The 22,518-nt window shown below is 37.7% G+C and overlaps 1 protein-coding gene and 3 pseudogenes across 1 annotated transcript; 3 read left to right on the top strand and 1 right to left on the bottom strand.

The window, feature by feature from the left end:
• Positions 1–756: 756 nt before the first annotated feature.
• Positions 757–1,677, top strand: LOC147358704 (olfactory receptor 5T18-like). The gene is made up of 2 exons (XM_086338212.1): positions 757–1,415; positions 1,587–1,677. Exons 1-2 carry the CDS (start codon positions 757–759, stop codon positions 1,675–1,677), a joined length of 750 nt encoding a protein of 249 aa, XP_086194338.1.
• Positions 1,678–4,988: 3,311 nt separating this feature from the next.
• Positions 4,989–8,474, top strand: LOC147358703 (olfactory receptor 8J2-like; annotated as a pseudogene).
• Positions 8,475–10,306: 1,832 nt separating this feature from the next.
• Positions 10,307–11,244, bottom strand: LOC147358702 (olfactory receptor 5T2-like; annotated as a pseudogene).
• A 7,592-nt stretch (positions 11,245–18,836) lies between these two features.
• Positions 18,837–19,789, top strand: LOC147358701 (olfactory receptor 8J2-like; annotated as a pseudogene).
• Positions 19,790–22,518: the final 2,729 nt, after the last annotated feature.

Raw genomic sequence — 22,518 nt, 5'->3', positions numbered from 1 at the left:
CTGTATTATTTTATCTGCTTGAGCATGTACATGTCTTAGTACTTTGAAGAAGGAAAACTTTAGAGAGCAATATTAACATTGCCCATGGCTCTTAATCATGAGCCTGGCCTGTGAACAAATATTTTCAGTTTCTTAATCCTGTGTTATTTGTCTTGAATGAACTATATCATTGAAATGATATTAAGAATCATAATGGGGCTAATCATCTTGTGAATCAAACTCCCATTTAAAAATAATCATTCTAATAGTATCAGAAATACTAATGTTCTGATTCTACAGTTGACTAGATAGTAATTGCAAGCCATTTTACACAATAACTGAAAGTTGTGGAATGCTGCTATTCTGTTCCAGGGATCTGTACACTGATATGCTACCTTATGTGTTTGGATATCAGAGGAAAATTATATTTTATTCAGTCATTTGGTGCATTTTAATGTGATTTAGTATGAGGACAGATAATAGAATGCAGTGACACATTAACCAGTTAACCTGATGGTTTTATAAATTACATGGATACAAGAAGTAAGTGAACACACAAATATTGGTATTTGATTCTCCAGTGAGCAACATGGACACTTTACTCACTGCTTTGTCACGTCTCCTGATCAACAACTCGGAAATGAAACATCCCCCAAAATAAATATGAGAGCATATGTCAAAATCCTTTAAGCCACATTACTGAGTCACAATGTTTTTATTATTTTGTAGTAAATGAATTGTAATTTTATGTTAAAATTTGTTCCATGAGGAGTCACCATGAAGAATACCACTGAAGTTACTATATTTGTACTGAAAGGTCTCACAGATAATCCTGAAATACAATTTATTTTATTCTTCCTGTTTCTAGCAATTTATCTCTTTACTTTGATTGGAAATTTAGGACTAGTTATATTGGTCATTGGGGATTGCCGGCTCCACAATCCTATGTACTGTTTTCTGAGTGTGCTGTCATCTGTTGATGCCTGCTATTCTTCAGTAATTACACCAAAAATGTTAGTAGATTTTATGTCAAAAAACAAAACCATTTTGTTGCCTGAGTGTACAGCACAGATGTTTCTCTCCACTACTTTTGGGACCACAGAATGCTTTCTTCTGGCTGCAATGGCATATGATCGCTACGTGGCCATCTACGACCCCCTCCTGTATTCAGCCAGCATGGCACCCAGAGTCTACGTGCCACTCATCATTGCTTCCTATGTTGGTGGCATCGTGCATGCTACTGTACACACAGTGGCTACTTTTAGCCTCTCCTTCTGTGCCTCCAATGAAATCAGACATGTGTTCTGTGACATCCCTCCCCTCCTCGCTATTTCTTGCTCTGATACTCACACAAACCAGCTTCTGCTCTTCTACCTTGTGTGCTCCATTGAGATAGTCACTGTCCTGATTGTCCTGATCTCCTATGGCTTCATTCTGTTGGCCATTCTGAGGATGCATTCCGCTGAAGGGAGAAGGAAAGTCTTTTCTACTTGTGGCTCTCACCTGACTGGAGTGTCCATTTTTCATGGGACCATCCTCTTCATGTATGTGAGGCCAAGTTCCAGCTATGCCTTGGACCATGACATGATTGTGTCCCTCTTTTACAGCGTTGTGATTCCCATGCTGAATCCCATCATCTATAGTTTAAGGAATAAAGATGTGAAAGAGGCAATGAATAGAATGTTCTGGAAATTTTGATTTAGCTGTAAAGCATATTTTCACAGTAAAAATCAAAGTTAAAAAACTGGGGGTAAGGTTCTTCTATGCCTCAATATCAAGAAGATATGCTGAAAATATTTTTACATTATGAATGCATTTCTTTTCTCCCTGGACATTTTAAAACAACAATCAACCCTCTACCTATACTATATTTATATGCAGAAAAACCCATTTGCTATCATCCATGTGCTTCTCAGTATGTTCCTACCAATATGTGTATATATGTATGCTGACTGACACACTGGCACAGTCAAGGACATATGTATACATAATGTTTATTTTATAATGTTGTTTATTATTTTATCCTCATATAACTTGAATATATAGACTTCAATTTGCAATTTTATATAGTATTATAATTATAAATGACTAGCTTTATTAAATACTATTTGATCAATAGCAAAACCGTAGCTGAAATGACCTCATAACCTGGAGTCACTGGTATCTGACTTGACCTCCATTCTTAGATTTATACGTTGTCAGTCATCTAATCCCAGCCTGTGGTTTGGGGACCATAGATAACATGTTCAAATTCCTGGTGTTACTACCATGCTGATTTGAGGAAGAAGTTCCTCTTTATTTTAAATTCTTTCCAAGCACAAGCATTATATCCACCTTAGATTTCTCACAGATAATAAAGTCTATGCATTAACACTTACAGAGATCATGCTGTTGCTGCTGCTGCTAAGTCACTTCAGTTGTGTTCGACTCTGCCATAGACGGCAGCCCACCAGACTCCTATGTCCCTGGGATTCTCCAGGCAAGAATATTGGAGTGGGTTGCCAGAGATCATACTTATATTCAAAAATGACAAAAGAAAACATATGAGTGAGAATGTAACAGGTTGATTCAAAGGAAATTTAGCTTATACGTTGTTAAATTTTACCTTAAATTAGTGCATCCTATAAGATAAATCAATTATTCAGTGCTCAGCCTTCTTCACAGCCCAACTCTCACATCCATACATGACCACTGGAAAACCATAGCCTTGACTAGACGGACCTTTGTTGGCAAAGTAATGTCTCTGCTTTTGAATATGCTGTCTAGGTTGGTCATAACTTTCCTTCCAAGGAGTAAGCGTCTTTTAATTTCATGGCTGCAGTCACCATCTGCAGTGATTTTGGAGCCCAGAAAAATAAAGTCTGACATGGTTTCCACTGTTTCCCCATCTATTTCCCATGAATTGATAGGACCAGATGCCATGATCTTCATTTTCTGAATATTGAGATTTAAGCCAACTTTTTCACTCTCCTCTTTCACTTTCATCAAGAGGCTTTTTAGTTCCTCTTCACTTTCTGCCATAAAGGTGGTGTCATCTGCATATCTGAGGTTATTGATATTTCTCCCGGCAATCTTGATTCCAGCTTGTGTTTCTTCCAGCCCAGCATTTCTCATGATGTACTCTGCATAGAAGTTAAATAAGCAGGGTGACAATATGTAGCCTTGACGTACTCCTTTTCCTATTTGGAACCAGTCTGTTGTTCCATGTCCAGTTCTAACTGTTGCTTCCTGACCTGCATAAAAATTTCTCAATAGGCAGATCAGGTGGTCTGGTATTGCCATCTCTTTAAGAATTTTCTACAGTTCATTGTGATCCACACAGTCAAAGGCTTTGGCATAGTCAACAAAGTAGAAATAGATGTTTTTCTGGAACTCTCTTGCTTTTTCCATGTATGGATGTGAGAGTTGGACGGTGAAGAAGGCTGAGTGTCGAAGAATTGATGCTTTTGAACTGTGGTGTTGGAGAAGACTCTTGAGAGTCCCTTGGACTGCAAGGAGATCCAACGAGTCCATTCTGAAGGAGATCAGCCCTGGGATTTCTTTGGAAGGATTGATGCTAAAGCTGAAACTCCAGTACTTTGGCCACCTCATGCGAAGAGTTGACTCATTGGAAAAGACTCTGATGCTGGGAGGGATTGGGGGCAGAAGGAGAAGGGGACGACAGAGGATGAGATGTCTGGATGGCATCACTGACTCGATGGATGTGAGTCTGGGTGAACTCCGGGAGTTGGTGATGTACAGGGAGGCCTGGCATGCTGCGATTCATGGGGTCGCAAAGAGTCGGACACGACTGAGCGACTGAACTGAACTGACAAGACAAATCCACTGTTTAACATGGATAATGGATATGTAGTGTCTTTCATGCCATTTTTCTGTACATTTGTATCTGTGTGCCTGTTTCTTACAAATATTTTTGAAAGGTGAGATTTTGTGATCCAGTGATGGCACTGTCTTACAGTTTTGTCTAACCAAGATATGTTTGTTATATAACATACAGAAGATTTAGGAAATTAAAAAAAAAACCCTCTTGTACAATAAATAATAAGCTTCAAATGAGAGATCAAGTTGCAAAATAACACATCAATAAGAATGGAAATTGTGAAAAAAGAATCTTAACAATGTTATGTGTGTGTGTGGTCAGTTGTTTCTGACTCTGTGTGACAACAAGGACTCTAGCCAATAGGCTCCTCTGTCCATGGGATTTCCCAGCAAGAATTCTGGAGTGGATTGCCATTGCCTACTCTTGGGCTTCTTCCAGACCCAGGGATTAGACCCACATTTCCTGTATTCCCTGCACTGGCAGACATATTCTTTACCACTGAACCACCTGAAAGCCCAACATTGTTATAGGAATACGGAATCAGTGGAGAGGTTGGCAGAGCTATGAACAAATGAAGATATTGTTAACTCTTCATGGTGCAAACAGTGCCATTGGTTACATGACAGACAAGATACAAAGGACACCAGAGGAAGCAACAATGCAACATTCAAGAATTCATATAATTGTAAAAAGTGACTTCATGGTAAAAAATCTTTGGAACTTCCTTTCTATGGTCCACAATTTATCTGTTATTTTGTTAATTTTAGAGCCAAGAATATACCATAACTTTATTAATTTTAGGACTAAGTCGATGAAGAAAGAACAGCTGTGCCCTGCACTAAAGTAGTGAGTATTCTAGAAAATGATATGTAGGTTGTCTCTGTTTCTTTATCAAAGTCAAAATGATTTTAATAATCATATTACCATAAAACTATGGGCCTTGGAACAAAAATCTCATACTTTATTTCAGAATTTCAGGATTTATACTGTATACATTCATTCCTTCACTTATTCACCATTCGTCTCTTTCAGTCAGTCAGTTAGCAAGTAACTTTTGAACATCTACTGTTCAAAAGTAGATTTTGGGCTTATTTTAGAAGCTATTAATACAAAGGTAATTTATTTAGACATACTCTATATCCCACAATACTTATAGACCAGGAACTTGCAAAAGGAGAAAGGGAAAACAATGAAGGGAAAAATATACCCAACTGACTGTAGATTTCCAGAGAATAACAAGGTAAGAAAGCCTTCTTAAGAGAGCAATATACAGAAATAGAGGAAAATAATAGAATGGGAAAGACTTCAGATCTCTTCAAGAAAATTGGAGATACTAATGGAATATTTCATGCAAGATGGACTCAGTAAAGAACAGAAACGTCAAGGACCTAACAGCAGCAGAAGAGATCAAGAAGAGGTGGCAAGAATACACAGAACATTATACAAAAAAGTTCTTAATGAGCCAGATAACCACAACAGTGTGCTCATTCACCTAGAGCTAAACATCCTGGAGGATGAGGTCAAGTGGGGCTTAGGTAGCATTATTACAAACAAAGCTAGTGGAGGTGATGGAATTCCAGTTGAGCTAACTTAAACCCTAAAAACTGATGCTGTTAAAGTGCTGCACTCAATATGCCTGCAAATTTGGAAAACTTGGCAGTGGCCACAAGGCCAGAAAAGGTCAGTTTTCATTCCAATACCAAAGAAAGGCAATGCCAAAAATGTTCAAGCTACCAAACAATTGCTTTCATTTCACATGCTGCCAAGGTAATGCTCAAAGTCCTTCAAGTTAGGCTTCAGCAGTTCATGAACCGAAAACTTCCAGATGTACAAGCTGGATATAGAAAAGGCAGAGGAACCAGAGGTCAACTTATCAAACATCTGTTGGATTATAGAAAACGAAGAGATTAAAAAAAAAATCTACTTTTGCTTCATTTACTTTCCTTAAGTCTTTGACTGTTAGGATTGCAACAAACTGTGGAAAGTTCTCAAAAAAAAGTGAAGTTGCTCAGTTGTGTCTGACTCTTTATATCCTATGGACTGTACCCTGCAAGACTCCTCTGTCCATGGAATTTTCTAGGTCAGAATACTGGAAAGGGTTGCTATTTCCTTCTCCAAGGGATCTTCCTGACCAAGGGATCAAACCCAGGTCTCCTACACTGCAAGCAGACTCTTTACCATCTGAGCCATCAGGAAACTTCTTAAAGAGATGGGAATACCATATCGTCTTACCTGCCGCATGAGAAATCTGCAGCCAAGAAATGTTTAGAAATGGACATGGAACACTGGACTGGTTCAAATATGAGAAAGGAATATTAAGGTTGTATATTGTCACCCTGCATATTTAACTTATATGTAGAGTACATCATGCTAAATACAGGGCTGGATAATTCACAAGCTGGAGTCAAGATGGCAGGGAGTAATATCAACAACCTCAGATATGCAGATGATACCATTCTGATGAAACAAACCAGCAGGAACTAAGAGTTGAAAGAAGAGAGTGAGAAAGCAGGCTTAAAATGCAACATTCAAAAAACTAAGTTGATGGCATCTGGTCCCGTCAGTTCAGTGGCTCAGTCATGTCTGACTCTGTGACACCATGGACTGCAGAACACTAGGCCTCCCTGTCCATCATAAACTCTGGGAGTTTACACAAACTCATATCCACTGAATCAGTGATGCCATTCAACCATCTTGTCCTCTGTTGACCCCTTCTCCTCCAACCTTCAATCTTTCCCAGAATCAGGGTCTTTTCAAATGAGTCAGTTCTTAGCATCAGGTGGCCAAAGTATTGGGGTTTCAGCTTCAGCATCAGTCCTTCCAATGAATATTCTGGACTGACTTCCTCTAGGATGGACTGGCTGGATCTCCTTGCAGTCCGAGGGACTCTCAAGAGTCTTCAACACCACAGTTCAAAATCATCAATTCTTTGGCTCTCAGCTTTCTTTATAATCCAACTTTCACATCCATACATGACCACTGGAAAAACCATAGCCTTGACTAGACGGACCTTTGTTGACAAAGTAATGTCTCTTCTTTTTAATATGCTGTCTAGGTTGGTCATAACTTTCCTTCCAAGGAGTAAGTGTCTTTTAATTTCATGGCTGCAGTCACCATCTGCAGTGATTTTGGAGCCCATAAAAAAAAAAGTCAGCCACTGTTTCCACTGTTTCCCCATCTATTTGCCATGAAGTGATGGGACCAGATGCCATGATCTTAGTTTTCTGAATACTGAGTTTTAAGCCAACTTTTTCACTCCTCTTTCACTTTCATCAAGAGGCTTTTTAGTTCTTCTTCACTTTCTGCCATAAGGGTGGTGTCATCTGCATATCTGCGGTTATTGATATTTCTCTTGGCAATCTTGATTCCAGCTTGTGCTTCATCCAGTCCAGCCTTTCTCATGATGTACTCTGCATATAAGTTAAATAAGCAGGGTGACAATATACAGACTTGGAGTATTCCTTTCTTGATTTGGAGCCAGTTTGTTTTTCCATGTCCTATTCTAACTGTTGCTTCATGACCTGCATACAGATTTCTCAGGAGGCAGGTCAGGTGATCTGGTATTCCCATCTCATTATGATATTTCCACAGTTTGATGTTATCCACACAGTCGAAGACTTTGGCATGTTCAATAAAGCAGAAGTAGATATTTTTTCTGGAGATCTCTTGCTTTTTTTCCTCACTAAGAAGAAATCAGCAATATAGATAGCTCCAGGAAACTGAACTCAAGTGATTAAATTCGTTCTAATGAGGATCTCAGACCATCCAGAACTCCAGATTCCTCTATTCTGGGTGTTTCTGGTCATCTATGGAATGAACATGACAGGGAATCTGGGAATCATCATCCTCACCAGCTTGGACTCTCAGCTTCAAATTCCTGTGTACTTTTTCCTCTGGCACTTGGCTATCATCAATTTGGGCAATTCTTCTGTCATTGCCCCTAAAATGTCGGTTAACTTCTTGGTTACAAAGAAAACCATATCTTACTATGCATGTGCAGCCCAGCTGTGTGGATTCATAGCTTTTGTTGTGGCTGAGATTTTCGTGCTGGCTGCCATGGCCTATGACCACTGTGTGGCTATTTGCAGCCCCCTGCTCTACCAGGTGGTGGTTTCTCCACGGATCTGCCTTCTCCTGGTAGCCCTTATACATGTCTGCAGTCTGACAACAGCACTGACGATTTTTCCTGTGTGTTTACCGTGTCATATTGTTCATCCAACGTGATCAACCGTTTTTATTGTGATTATGTCCCTTTGTTGCTACTGCTGCTGCTGTCACTTCAGTCATGTCCAACTCTGTACCACCCCATAGGTGGCAGCCCACCAGGTTCCCCTGTCCCTGGGATTCTCCAGGCAAGAATGCTGGAGTGGGTTGACATTTCCTTCTCCAATGCGTGAAAGTGAAACAGGAAAGTGCAGTTGCTCAGTCGTGTCCGACTCTTCGCGACCCCACGGACTGCAGCCTACCAGGCTCCTTCGTTCATGGGAGTTTCCAGGCAAGAGTACTGGAGTGGGTTGCCATTGCCTTCTCTAGGGAATCTTCCTGACCCAGAGATCGAACCCACATTTCTAGTGTCTCCTGCATTGGCAGGCTAATTCTTTACCATGGCACCATGTGGGAAACCATAATTCTATGTACTTCTAATCTATTATTTATAAATTTAACAGATGCATAACTGTATCTATTTTCTCTGTTTATGGATAGTTTTTTTCCTATATTAGTGTTTATTTTTCTTTAAAACTAAAATTTTAAAGCATAAAATTTATTTTTGTGATATTGAATTATGTTTAAGAATCTCTTCAATGCCGAGTGATACACACACACGCATACACACACACTATTCAACAACACGTTTGCATAGTTTGGATATGCAACTATAACTAATATCAGCGAACATGGTTTAGTTTTGATATTTAGTAGAAGAAACTGTATGAATAGCAGCAAAGAGAGTATCCCAAACAGGAGAAATAAGAGCAGATATATTGCATAGGAATAAATATAATAACAGCTTCTCTGATGGCTCAAGCAGTGAATAAGAACCTGCCTGCAATGCAGGAGACCCAGGTTCAATTCCTGGGTCAGGAAGACCCCCTGAAGTAGGAAATGGCAACTCATTTCAGTATTCTTGCCTAGAGAGTTCCATGGACAGAGGAGCCTGGCAGGCTATAGTCCATGGGGTTGCAAAGAGATGGAGATGACTGAGCTACTAGCACTTTCAAATACAGGTAATATAGGTAAGGGAATTCTGCACAAGAACTGTTGAATTATAATTTAAACTTAATCCCAATTCAGAAAAGTATCATTAGGTTGGACTCTAAATCTCAGAAGATTGTCTTTGATTTAAAAATAAGGATGCTCCTTTAAGAAGAGAAAGAGTTTTTGCAAAATTGTGATTAAAATTAATAAATACAAATGAGTGAAAGCAAGAAAGGAAAACACTACATCTTAAAGTTATCTCTGAAGGACACATGTCCTCGCAATGAAAATGAGGTCTATTGGAAACAAGGCTTAAACATGCATGTAGGAGGGACCCTTCTGTAATGAGGTTCTTGGGCCTGAGCATGAGGAGTTGGGGTTTCTGCAGGGGCATATCAGAGTTGAAAGGGTCCAAGGAACAGAGAGTTAAAATCTAAGTCAGCACCAGACCTGTACTCAAATCCATAAAGGTGGATTGGGGCTCAGCTGTGGAAAGAACTGAATACACAGGCCAGTTATACAGTACTCTCTGAATTGTGTTTGTCTTTTTTTAATGTGTGATTGTGATAAATGTCAGTGCCTGGACTTTATTTTCTGTGAGAAATTAAAAGATTTGTTTAGCACTCAAGCTCTGAATGAAATAACAAAGATGGAAGAAATACATCCTTACAAATCAGCACGGTAGTTAACACCAGGAATTTGAACATGTTATCCGTGGTCCCCAAACCACAGACTGGGATTAGATAGCTGCCAGTGAATAAATCTAAGGATAGATCAGAATGCTTTGAAATGAATTCAGATACCAATGACTCCATGATATGGGATCATATGAACTGCGGGTTTGCTATTGATTAGTTGGCATTTCATCAAGCTAGTCAGATATAATGTTAATTACAGTTGTGAATATTGGGGACTATACTTTCAAGTTATATCAAGATGAAAGAAGAAAAGAATATATAATATGCTAAAGAAAAGTTACATACACATATGTCTGTGTGTGTTTGTGTTATATCAATTAGCATGCTTTTACATACAAACGTGTATAGGTGTGTGTGCACGTGTGTTTGAGTGTGTGTGTGGACACCTCTATCAATGGGATAATATTAAGGCACAAATGGATGTTACAATTTTTCTGCATATAAAAATAACATAGGTAGAAGGTTAGCTATGATGTTTATATTAAAATACCCAGGAAGAAGAGAAATATATTAATAAGATAAAACAAAACAATTTCATCATATCTTCTTGGTATTATGGTACATAACATCACTCTTGATATTTTTAGATTAATTTTTACTGTGATAATAGACTTTATTGGTAAAGTATTTTTTTGCAAACACTCTTCATTGCCTCTTTTACATCTTTGTTCCTTAAACTATAGATGATGGGATTCAGCATTGGAATCACAATGCTATAAATTATAGACACAATCATATCATGATCTGTGGCATAGCTGGAACTTGGTCTCACATACATGAAGAGAACAGTACCGTGACAAATGGATACTCCAGTTAAGTGAGAACCACATGTAGAAAACACTTTCCTTCTCCCTACAGCAGATGGCATCCTCAGAACAGTCAGCAGAATGAAACCACAGGAGATAAGGACAATCAAGACAGTGACTATTTCAATAGAGCCTGCAAAGTAGAAGAGCAGAAGCTGGTTTGTGTGAGTGTCAGAGCAAGAAATATCGAGGAGGGGAGGGATGTCACAGAAGACATGCCTGATTTCATTGGATCCATAGAAGGATAACCTGAAAGTAGCCACTGTGTGTACAGAAGCATGCAAGACGCCACCAACACAGGAAACAATGATGAGTGGCACATAGACTCTGGGAGCCATGCTGACTAAATACAAGAGGGGGTCATAGATGGCCACGTAGCGATCATATGCCATTGCAGCGAGAAGAAAGAGCATTCTGTGGTCCCAAAAGTAACAGCAAGGAACATCTGTGTTGGACATTCAAGGAAGGAAATGGCTTTGTTCTTTAACATAAAGTCTGCTAACATTTTGGGGGTAATTACTGAGGAATAGCAGGCATCCACAGATGAAAGCACACTCAGAAAATAGTACATGGGGCTGTGGAGCCGGCAATCCCCAGTGACCAACACAACCAGTCCTAAATTTCCAATCAGCATGAAGAGGTAAACTGTTAGAAGCAAGAAGAATAAGATGATTTGCAGTTCAAGATTGTCTGTGAAGCCTTTCAGTAAAAAGGATGTTACATTGGTGACATTCTTCATCTTCATACCTCATGGAACAAACTTGAAGAAGATTTTCAAAAAATTGCAATTCATTTCCTACCAAAAGAATGAATAACATTGTGATTCAATGGAATGTGATTTGTGTCCTCATATTTGTTTTTTGCCAGAGTATAATTTCCCAGTTGTTCAGAACATGGTGACAAGACTGTGGGTCAAGCGTACATGCCACTCACTGAAGACTCAAATGGGAAAATATGTGTATTCATTCACTCATGGGCTGAATTCATGCCATCTAAATCCATTAGATAAACCAGTTAATTTACCACTGAATTCTATTAGTTGTTTCCATATTAAATTAGCTTAAAACACCAAATCATTGGTTAAAATCAATTTCCTTCTCTCATGCAATAACATGACCTAGTGTATCAGTGTGTAGATACCTAGCATAGGATATCAGCATTCTAATTACTTTCAATAACTGTGTAAAATTGTTATAATTTGTTTATCTATAGAATGAAATCATTAATATTGATTTAACAAAGTGGAGTAAATCAAACTTGATTTACAAATATTGTAACATAAAATACACTAATAAAACCGAATATTCAAAATGATGTTAATTAGATAATGCTAAATTAGTCTGGGCCTACAGAGTAGCAGCCTCTCAGGCTGTAATATTTTATAAGCTATTCCTTAGCTCATAAATTCTTTCTAACAATTTTAGCCCTTCTTATGCAATGCTAAGTCACTTCAGTTGTGTCCGACTCTGTGCGACCCCATAGACGGCAGCCCACCAGGCTCCGCTGTCCCTGGGATTCTCCAGGCAAGAACACTGGAGTGGGTTGCCATTTCCTTCTCCAATGCATGAAAATGAAAAGTGAAAGTGAAGTCGCTCAGTCGTAGCCGACTCTTAGCGACCCCATGGACTGCAGCCCACCAGGCTCCTCCATCCATGGGATTTTCCAGGCAAGCCCTTCTTAAGTGTATCCAAAAGAATAATGAAGATTTTTTTTAAGATGTTGGGCCATAATTAAATTATTATATGATAACATATTTCATTCAAATGTATTTCTCCATTATTTTGCATTGTATTGTTTTTTTTTATTTTACTAAATAGTCACTCATATTTATTACTTTTAGATATCTAAAGTCTTTGCTTTTCAACTGTCTCAAGACCTGTGGTGAAAATGTAAAGAATTTTTCTGAAAAAAACAAAACAAAACTTTTTTTCCAAATTATTATACTTGTTTAGATATTGTTTACTGTGGATCTAGTGAATTATCAACTAGACAAGCTGAGTCACAGTTAAATTCACTTGTAAAAAATTGTAACTAATCTATGACAACAGTAATTAATTAACACAAATTTAAACTTTATTTTCTTTGATGTATTTATTCATCTATATGAGAGACAACAACTATTAATGAAAGGATTACACAACATATCTTGATATTGTTAGGTCCAAACTCCTAAAGTACTCAGCAAATGCCTGAAACTTTCTCTTAACCTGTGGATTGGCAAAAGCAGGTTTTGATATACTCTGAATGTAATTAACTCAAACTGCTTATATCTACTTACTCAACTGCTGATCAAAGCACAGGAGAGTCCTCAAGGGGAATACACTCCAATTATGATCTGGTTCAAAATAGCAACATGATGATTCACTCAATTAAAAAAAAAAAAAGTAGTCTTGGAGTAATTCATGACCTAGTAATATTTGTTGAATAAATAGTCATTCAGCCTCTGATTTATAATAATTATAATATTTGTATTTCCCTGATAACTAGTGGTTTTATGTACTTTTTCATACTAACCTGTTGTCCATTTGTGTGTCTTCCTTGGAGAAGATTCTGTTCAAGTGGTTTGAACGTTTTCTCCCACTCTGCAGGAGGCCTCCTTACTCTGTGGATTGTGTTCTTTGCTGTATATACTTTTAGTGTGATGTATTCACACTTATCTAATTTTTCTTTTGTGCCTGTGCTTGTGATGTATTATCTATTAAATTATCACTAATCTAATGTCATGAGGCTTTTCCTTTATATTTCTTCTGAGAATTTTATAGTGTCATGTATTATGTTTAAGTCTTTAAGTTTACTTTTGTTCATGGTTTAAGAGGAGGGTTGAGTTTTGTTATTTTGCATGTGGATATCCAGTTTTGCCAACACAGCTTGTTGAAGTGATTATCCTTTTCCCACTGTCTTTTGTCGACACCCTTGTTGAAGATCAATTGACTAAATATATGTGAATTGATTTGTGGGCTCTTTATTCTGCTCCATTGGTCTATATGTCTGTTTTTATACCAATACTGTATGGTTCAAGTACTGTAGCTTTGTAATACATTCTTGAAACCAAGATGCGTGATGACACCAGCTTTGTACTTTTGCACAAGATATCTTTGGATATTTGAAATCTTCTTTGGCATCACATAAATTTATAATTTTTTTCCTATTTAAAAAAACAATGTTATTTGATAAGCATTGCATTATATTTTTTATTGCCTTGGGTAGTACAGAAATTTTATCAAATGCAAATCAAAAGTGAAATTGCTTATCACCTCATACCTGTTAGGTTATTATTAAAGAAGAAAAAATCTACAAACATGACAATCACAGAACACAAGGAATAAAATGATCAGTGGTTGCCAGAGGTTTAGGAGCAGGAGGATAAAGAGACAGAGCACAGAGGACTTTTAGGGCATTGAAAACAATTCTATATAAGAATATGATGATGGATTCATGTCATTGTATGTATTTTTGAAACTCATAGGACAAAGAGCCCCAGTAGTGAAGTCTAATGTAAATAATGTACTTTGATTATGATATGTCAATGTGGGCTTATCAAATGTAAAAAATATACCACTTTGATGAAGAATATTAATAAGGGGCATGCATGTAAAATATCTGTACCTCCCTATTAATTTTGCTGTGAACCTATTACTTCTCTTTATAAAGTAATTAAAAAATTGAATGGAAATTATACATCAGGCAGAAGAAAATTCTCATTAATAAGCCAGAATATCCTCCAAAATATTTTCTGAAATAAAGCATAGAAACAGCAATAAACAAGCTAAAATAAAGAAAGCAGTGAAAGACAAATAGATGATAATTTGACAAAATAATATTACAAAATTCCTGTATTAACCCCACAATAAGTATCTCTGAAATGTTAGGACACTTTAAAGCATTGGCCTATTATTGGAATCAACACTTTTTCTCCAAGCACAAGAGTGACATGAAAAGGAAGGTATTAACATGAGCTGTGACACTGAAACCTAGCAGTTTACTTTGTGAGAATTAAATGTTTATACGTATTTTAATAAGTTGTAGAAGACTCTTGAGAGTCCCTTAAACAGTAAGGAGATTAAACCAGTCAATTCTAAGGGAAAGCATCCCTGAATATTCATTGGAAGGACTGATTCTGAAGCTGAAGCTCCAATACTTTGGCCACCTGATTTAGTTTTAATAGGGCTACCTCCTTAAATACAGAGTGTAAGCTAAAAATTTTTCCCTAAAATGGGATTACATTACAAGTTATTGTGGTTTATTTTAGTTTATTTTTTGTTACATTCTTTATCATGTTTTCATATTTTAAAATCCACAGATATGAAAAAATGTAGTTCTTTCAATATTGAAATGTTATTGTGGAAAGTATACAACTACATACTAGCTTTTCTACAAGGTGCTTGAAGTGCCTTTTTACATTCATAATTGTAAAAATGGAAGTAAGTAAGCACACATAGCAAGATTTTTGCTTTTATGTTGTACATCGTCTGGTTCTTGTGGTAAATACACCAGGGTTTATCTTGACACAAGAATGGAGGCTTTACATTTGGTTCTATTTCCAATATATACATTAAAATTCAACATGGGAGCCAGAATCCTGTGCTTTTCTCCATTCAAGAGCCAGAGGCAACACCTCCGAACAATGTAGGGGTAAAATTCAAATAAAAAAAGGGTGGAATCAATGGGTGCAATAGTTAATCAATGGTTTTCAAGAATACTCCCTGGCTATCTACAGATTTGCACCTTGTGTGATATTTTTGCATACAAGCTTGACTAATAAACATTCAGTTTTTCTTTACTTCCCTGGGGTACCTGACCTGTACTGAGAATTTTGATTCTCCTGTTTAGGGACTAGGGCCATGACACAGATTTCAGTGTGAAGGTCTTCCGAGATTTCAAGCACTCGTATAAACCAGTTAGCACACTTCACGCAAAGGCCTCCAGAGCAGGTCTGGGCAGATCACTCTGCTTAGGTAAGTAAAATCAAATACCTTATTTATTTCAAATTTCAGAAGAGGAGAGCAAGGATACTGGAAACTTCATCAGTTCAAATTAAACTCAGAACTGACGATATCTGGTCCATTCTCTTGCCATGTCACTCATGTCTCTGCCCACTGATTGCTAAGTAGAAGTGCTGATGATACATACAAATACAATGATTTTTAAAACCCTATTGATAGATTATGGAGAAGGAAATGGCAGCCTCCTCCAATATTCTTGTCTGGAGAACCCCATGGACAGAGAAGCCTTGCAATCTACAGTCCCTGGGATCAGAGAGTTGGACATGACTGAACAGCTAACTCCTATTGATATATTAAACTCTGAGCTTTTGTATAGAATAATGAATAGTCCTTGAAGTATATTTTAGTTTGAACTATAAGGGAATGTTTTCTGCCATGGAACTGGTGAAATTGGTGGATATTTTAGAGGACACATTACACTAGATAAGAAACTTAAGTGTCTTTGAAATATAAGATTCTCTCCTTATACAGTTCTCTCCTACATAAAAATGCTCTCCTTTTAAAAAGCTGATTACACACATTCAGATTGTGTGTAACCTGAATTACAAACAATTATTAACAACAATAATTGTTGTTAATGCTTTTTTTCTTGTTAAATTAAGAATCAGATCAGATCAGATCAGATCAGTCGCTCAGTCATGTCCGACTCTTTGCAACCCCATGAATCGCAGCACACCAGGCCTCCCTGTCCATCACCAACTCCCGGAGTTCACTCAGACTCGACTTATCATATATGTTCCCTCTGAGTGTGTAGCAAACAAATACTTTTTTTAAAAAAATAGAAATTTATTTAATTGGAGGTTAATTACTTTACAATATTGTATTGGTTTTGCCACACTTTAATTAGAGTGAAGGTTGCCACTATGTTTTCCATCAAAAGCTTACTTATGCATCTATTTTAGATACAGTGTTAGAAGGCAAGAAATAAGCACAGTTGTTGCAATGCCATTGGATCAGCTCATCGAACATAGAGTATATGTATGGGATAGATATCCTTAGGCACTTCCCAAGTGGTGCAGTGGTAATGAATCTGCCTGCCAACACAGCAGATGCAGGACAGATATTAATAAGAGAAACAATCAACAACAATAAAAACACCACAGATTTAAGAGAGAATCAGGTTGAGGGAGAGTACACTGGGTTTTTGTTGTTGCTAAATATATAGTTAGATACCATGTGTCCCAGTGTTTTGTATATGCAAAATTATAATTCACTTGCTATTTCTATCTCAAATATGAAAACTCTCAGTAAGATAGAATGAGTTACTGGAACTGAAATAAGAAACCACATTTAAAAAATCATTCAAAACATGTTAATATCAGTAACTTCTGGTACAAATTATTTTGCTTTCATTGTCACAAGGCTCTGTGCTAAATAACATACATATGTACACTATCTCATTTAATCCATACCACACAAGACTATAAGTATTTGGAAAAATCATATGGCTATTAGTAAAGTGCTTCCCTGGTAGCTCAGATGGTAAAGAATCCACCTGCAATGTGGGAGACCTGGGTTCAGGTTGATGTATGGAATAGATATCCTTAGGCACTTCCCAAGTGGCACAGTGGTAATGAATCTGCCTGCCAACACAGTGGAGAAGGGAAAGGCTACTCACTCCAGTATTCATGCCTGGAGAATTACTTGGAGAGATGATCCTGGCAGGCTACAGTCTATGGGGTCTCAAAGAGTTGGTTATGACTGAGTGACTTTTACTTTTTCATTAGTAAGTGTACTAACTACTAACCACCAACTAAACAAACAAAAAAGCACACCCAAAGCATCATAGAAACATAGTACTGATAAATATCCTATAAAGGCTCTTGGTCTTCCCTGGTGGCTCACTGGTAAAGAGTCTGCCTGCAGTGCAGGAGACTCAGGATATACAGGTTCTGTTCCCTGGGTTGGGAAGATCCCCTGGAGGAGGAATTGGCAACCTACTCCAGTATTCACACCAGGGAAGTCCTATTGACAGAGAAGCGTGGTGGGTTGCAGTCCATAGAGTCACAAAGATCTGGACACGTCTGAGCAACTGAACACACATGCACGCATGCACACACACACATACACACACAAGAGGCTGTTTGAGTAACTGAATCTCACTGAGCCTAAATTATCTCATCAGACATATAAATAATTAATTATACGCACATTCTGGGACACTCCTGCAGAACAAAGAAATCATTATTCAAAGTGCCTCTGTATCTGCTGGGCGTGGACTACAGTACTATTAAATAATGTTAGACTCTATGATTTCCGTATAGAAGCAAACAAACTGATCAACCTCTAACAAATCAAAACTATATATTATGTATTTAAAAAAATTAAATTTGGCTTTAATTTATTTAAAGGAAAAACATACAGCTTTTCTTTAAACAGGAAAAGAAAGAAAGGGTTGCCAGAACAAAATAAAATGTTTGAGCTGCTAAAAGACAGAGATTAGATGAGAGTAATTTATTTTACAAAAGAAAGGAAAGGTGATTTTCAAAAAGCAGATTCAGAATGTCTGAATGATACTAAGAATGAACAGTAGCAAAGTGTAAATTTGCTTGTGGGCAGCTGAATCCGAGGAGTATTGTAATGATTGTTAAGGAAAAAACAGGCTAATGAATAAGTTTTCCACAGAAATACTAAAATAACCAGTATGATGACAATGTACGAGAGGGCAAGAAGACCTGTAGCAGCGAAGAGAAAAACAAGTAGATGTCACTCGAGCTCATCAACTTCTTATAGGTACCTCTCTTTTATCTCAAGAAACACAAGCACATAGAGAGGCATGTATGTGTGTATAAATAAACACCTACACATATATAGATGCCATATATTTTTACATGTGCTAAGTCACTTCAGTCATGTCCAACTTTTTGTGACACTATGGACTGTAAACTGCCAGGCTCCTCTGTCCATGGATTCTCCAGGCGAGGTTACTGGAGTGCCATTTCTTTCTCCAACATACATATACATGCAGCATAATTTCATGAGACATTAATATAATTTACATATGCATGCAAATATAAATACATCTCATCATGCAATTTATGTATGTTTATCCAATAAACACCATATCCTATAGTACATAAGTACATAAGTTGCTTGGTCAAACAGTTCTAAGATCCTGAAATAGAACTCTGGAGAGTTTGTATTGCTGAATTTGATGAAAAGATGAAGAGAAAAGACCATTAAGAAAGTTCTGAAACTTTTAAGTGTTTGTCAACAGAAGTGAACTGATTTTAAGTGAAATACTTAACAATATGGCATGTAACAAAAATAGAGACCACTTTACAGTCTATTAATCACTTCCATTTTCCCCACTAAGGTGAAATCAGCAAAATATATGGCTCCAGGGAATCACACTCAAGTGACTAAATTCATTCTAATGGGAATCTCAGATCTTGCAGAACTCCAGATTCCTCTTTTCTGTGTGTTCCTGGTCATCTATGGACAGGTCATAACAGGGAACCTGGGAATCGTCATCCTCACCAGCGTGGACTCTCAGCTTCAAACCCCCATGTACTTTTTCCTCAAGCACTTGGCTATCATCAGTTTGGGCAATTCTTCTGTCATTGCTCCCAAAATGTTGGTTAACTTCCTGGTTACAAAGAAAACCATATCTTACTATGCATGTGCAGCCCAACTAGGTGGATTCATAGCTTTTGTTGTGGCTGAGATTTTCGTGCTGGCTGCCATGGCCTATGACCACTATGTGGCTATTTGCAGCCCTCTGCTCTACCGGGTGGTGGTTTCTCCACAGATCTGCCTTCTCCTGGCGGCCCTTATTTACATCTACAGTCTGACCACAGCACTGACGGTCTCTTCCTGTGTGTTTTCCATGTCATACTGTTCATCCAATGCGATCAACCATTTTTACTGTGATAATGTCCCTTTGTTAGCATTGTCCTGTTCTGATACCTACATTCCAGAAACAGCAGTGTTTACCTTTTCAGGGACCAATTTGTTTTTCTCTATGATTATTGTTCTAACATCATACTTCAACATCATCCTTGCCATTTTGAGGATACGTTCTTCAGAAGGGCGACAAAAAGCATTTTCCACCTGTGCTTCTTGCATGATGGCTGTCACTGTGTTTAGGGACTCTTCTCTTCATGTATTTGCAGCCAAGGACCAACCACTCATTAGATACTGATAAGATGGCCTCGGTCTTCTATACCCTGGTGATCCCAATGCTGAACCCCCCTCATTTACAGCCTGAGGAACAAGGACGTGAAGGATGCATTGAAGAGATTCCTGGATAGCCCATGTCAGTCATTCAGATTAATGCAAATTTAAAACTACAGCTATCTTCATTTTAGAATTAAATCCTGCTAAGTGAATAGGTAGTAAATTGTTAAAATTCCATTAATATCAATAGAGAAAGCTTAATCCTTTTCATTCCAACTTCAAGTACCCAATTTTCCCTATTTTAAAAGCCATTAATTGTTCAAAGAAAACATACTAATATAAGGAACACACAATAATTTTAAAATAAATACAATCTAAAATAAAATATATGTTAGAAAAATATTTTTATAATTTTTTAACAAGAAAGAAAAATCCTGATAGTTAAGGTGGATTTATGTTGGAATCGATTCTTGGATAGTTGTTAAGAGTCAGATCATCTTCCTTGCCACAGACATGTTGACATTTTGTTTGATTACTGAAAGTTTTATTATTTTTTGCAGCATTTTACCTATTAAGTTATCAACCTTTCTGAGCTCATTGATATCTTGCATCTAACCAAATTTATATCACAAGAAATAAAGCTTTCAGGAATAATGAAACCTAATAAAAAGTATACTTAAAAAAAAATGTGTTGAAACACATAGGCAAGCACATCAACAAAGCACTAGTTTTCAAGGAAGTAAGATAGAAAAAGGAATTTGTCTGCCAGCTCTCATTTTTATTAGTCAAAGCTTACTCAGTGGGACATTGTCACCTGTAATTTCAAATTATGCTTACTTGAGTGCTCAAGTGGTTCCAAAACATTCATGTCCAAACTATTAGAGCAAAACCTTGTTGGTGGTTAGGGGAGACAGGAAACACAGGACATAGTCACGAAGCAAGGTCTGAGAATGCCTGTGAAAGTTCAGTTCAGTCAGTTCAGTCACTCAGTTGTGTCCGACTCTTTGTGACCCCATGAATCGCAGTGTGCCAGGCCTCCCTGTCCATCACTAACTTCTGGAGTTTACTCAAACTCATGTCCGTCGAGTCAGTGATGCCATCCAGCCATCTCATCCTCTGTCGTCCCCTTCTCCTCCTGCCCCCAGTCCCTCCCAGCATCAGGGTTTTTCCAATGAGTCAACTCTTCGCATGAGGTGGCCAAAGTACTGGAGTTTCAGCTTTAGCATCAGTCCTTCCAAAGAAATCCCAGGGCTGATCTCCTTTAGAATGGACTTGTTGGATCTCCTTGCAGTCCAAGGGACTCTCAAGAGTCTTCTCCAGCACCACAGTTCAAAAGCATCAATTCTTTGGCTCTCAGCTTTCTTCACAGTACAAATCTCACATCCATACATGACCACTGGAAAACCATAGCCTTGACTAGACGGACCTTTGTTGGCAAAGTAATGTCTCTGCTTTTGAATATGCTATCTAGGTTGGTCATAAATTTCCTTCCAAGGAGTAAGCGTCTTTTAATTTCATGGCCGCAGTCATCATCTGCAGTGATTTTGGAGCCCAAAAAAGTAAAGTCTGACGCTGTTTCCACTGTTTCCCCATCTATTTCCCATGAAGTGATGGGACCAGATGCCATAATCTTAGTTTTCTGAATGTGAAAAGTTAGGAATGAGGAAAGAGCAACTACAGGGTCTCTCATTGTGTAGCTGCAACAAAACTAATTGTTAAGAGCTTCATAAATTTGCATGCAGATATCCAGTATCTCGGTACTGTAAATTCATTTTTACTGTTCATAATAAAACTACAATCATATATCATTGCCTCCTTTCAGCTAGCAAAGTTTAACTGACATGACATCATGAAAAGCTGTTAGAGGTGTTGTTGTTTAGTAGTAAAGTCATATCTGACTTTATTGTGATCCCACAGACTGTAGTCTCCCAGTCTCTTTTGCCCATGGGATTTTTCCAGGCAAAAATACTGGAGTGCATTGCCATTTTCCTTCTCCAGGGGATATTTCCAATCCAGGGACTGAACCCAAGTCTCCTGCATTGGTTGGTGGATTCTTTACCTCTGAGCCACAGGGACACAGTTCAGTTCAGTTCAGTTCAGTTCAGTCACTCAGTCTTGTCCAGCTCTTTGTGACCCCATGGACTGCAGCACACCAGGCCTCCCTGTCCATCACCAACTCTCAGAGTTTACCATTACCAGGGCTACAGGTGTTAGCAAATAAGTAATCCCCAAATTTTATCAATATGTAAACTGATAGAATCACTATGAAACATCTATGATGTATCTATTAGATGTAAAAGGCTTTATACACTATGACCTAATAATTTTCAAGTATTATCCAAGTACATAGACTAGAAACATTATTGCGTATGGGTAACATGAGGAATAAAAATATGACCTGCATCATTATCCATAATAAAGAATACTCAAAAGTAACTACAATGTCTATGTAGATCAAATATGTGAATCAAATCCATAACAATCAAGATAGTTAATCTCAAACTTTTAAGGTTGAGCAAGAAAAAAGCTTACATATACATACATATATGTAACACCGATCACAAATTACATATCTATAGACATATACAATTACACATGTATATAACCAATCACAAAAATATATAAATATCTTAAATTCACTCATATCAATTTTAAAACCACATAACTAACAATTATACATATGTACATATGTAATATGTGTATGGGGCTTCCCTGTTGACTCAGACAGTAAAGCCTCTTCCTGCAATGCGGGAGACCTGGGTTCAATCCCTGGGTCAGAAAAATCCCCTGCAGAAGGGAATGGCAGCCCACTCCAGTATATTTGCCTGGAAAATCCCATGGATGGAGGAGCCTGGTAGGTTACAGTCCATGGTGTTGCAAAGAGTCAGACCCGACTG

This window comes from Bos grunniens, chromosome 15, assembly GCF_055505025.1.
Source record: "Bos grunniens cultivar Pamir isolate PY7600 chromosome 15, Bosgru_T2T1.0, whole genome shotgun sequence".
NCBI lineage: Eukaryota > Metazoa > Chordata > Mammalia > Artiodactyla > Bovidae > Bos > Bos grunniens.
This window is presented reverse-complemented; position numbering and strand designations above follow the sequence as displayed.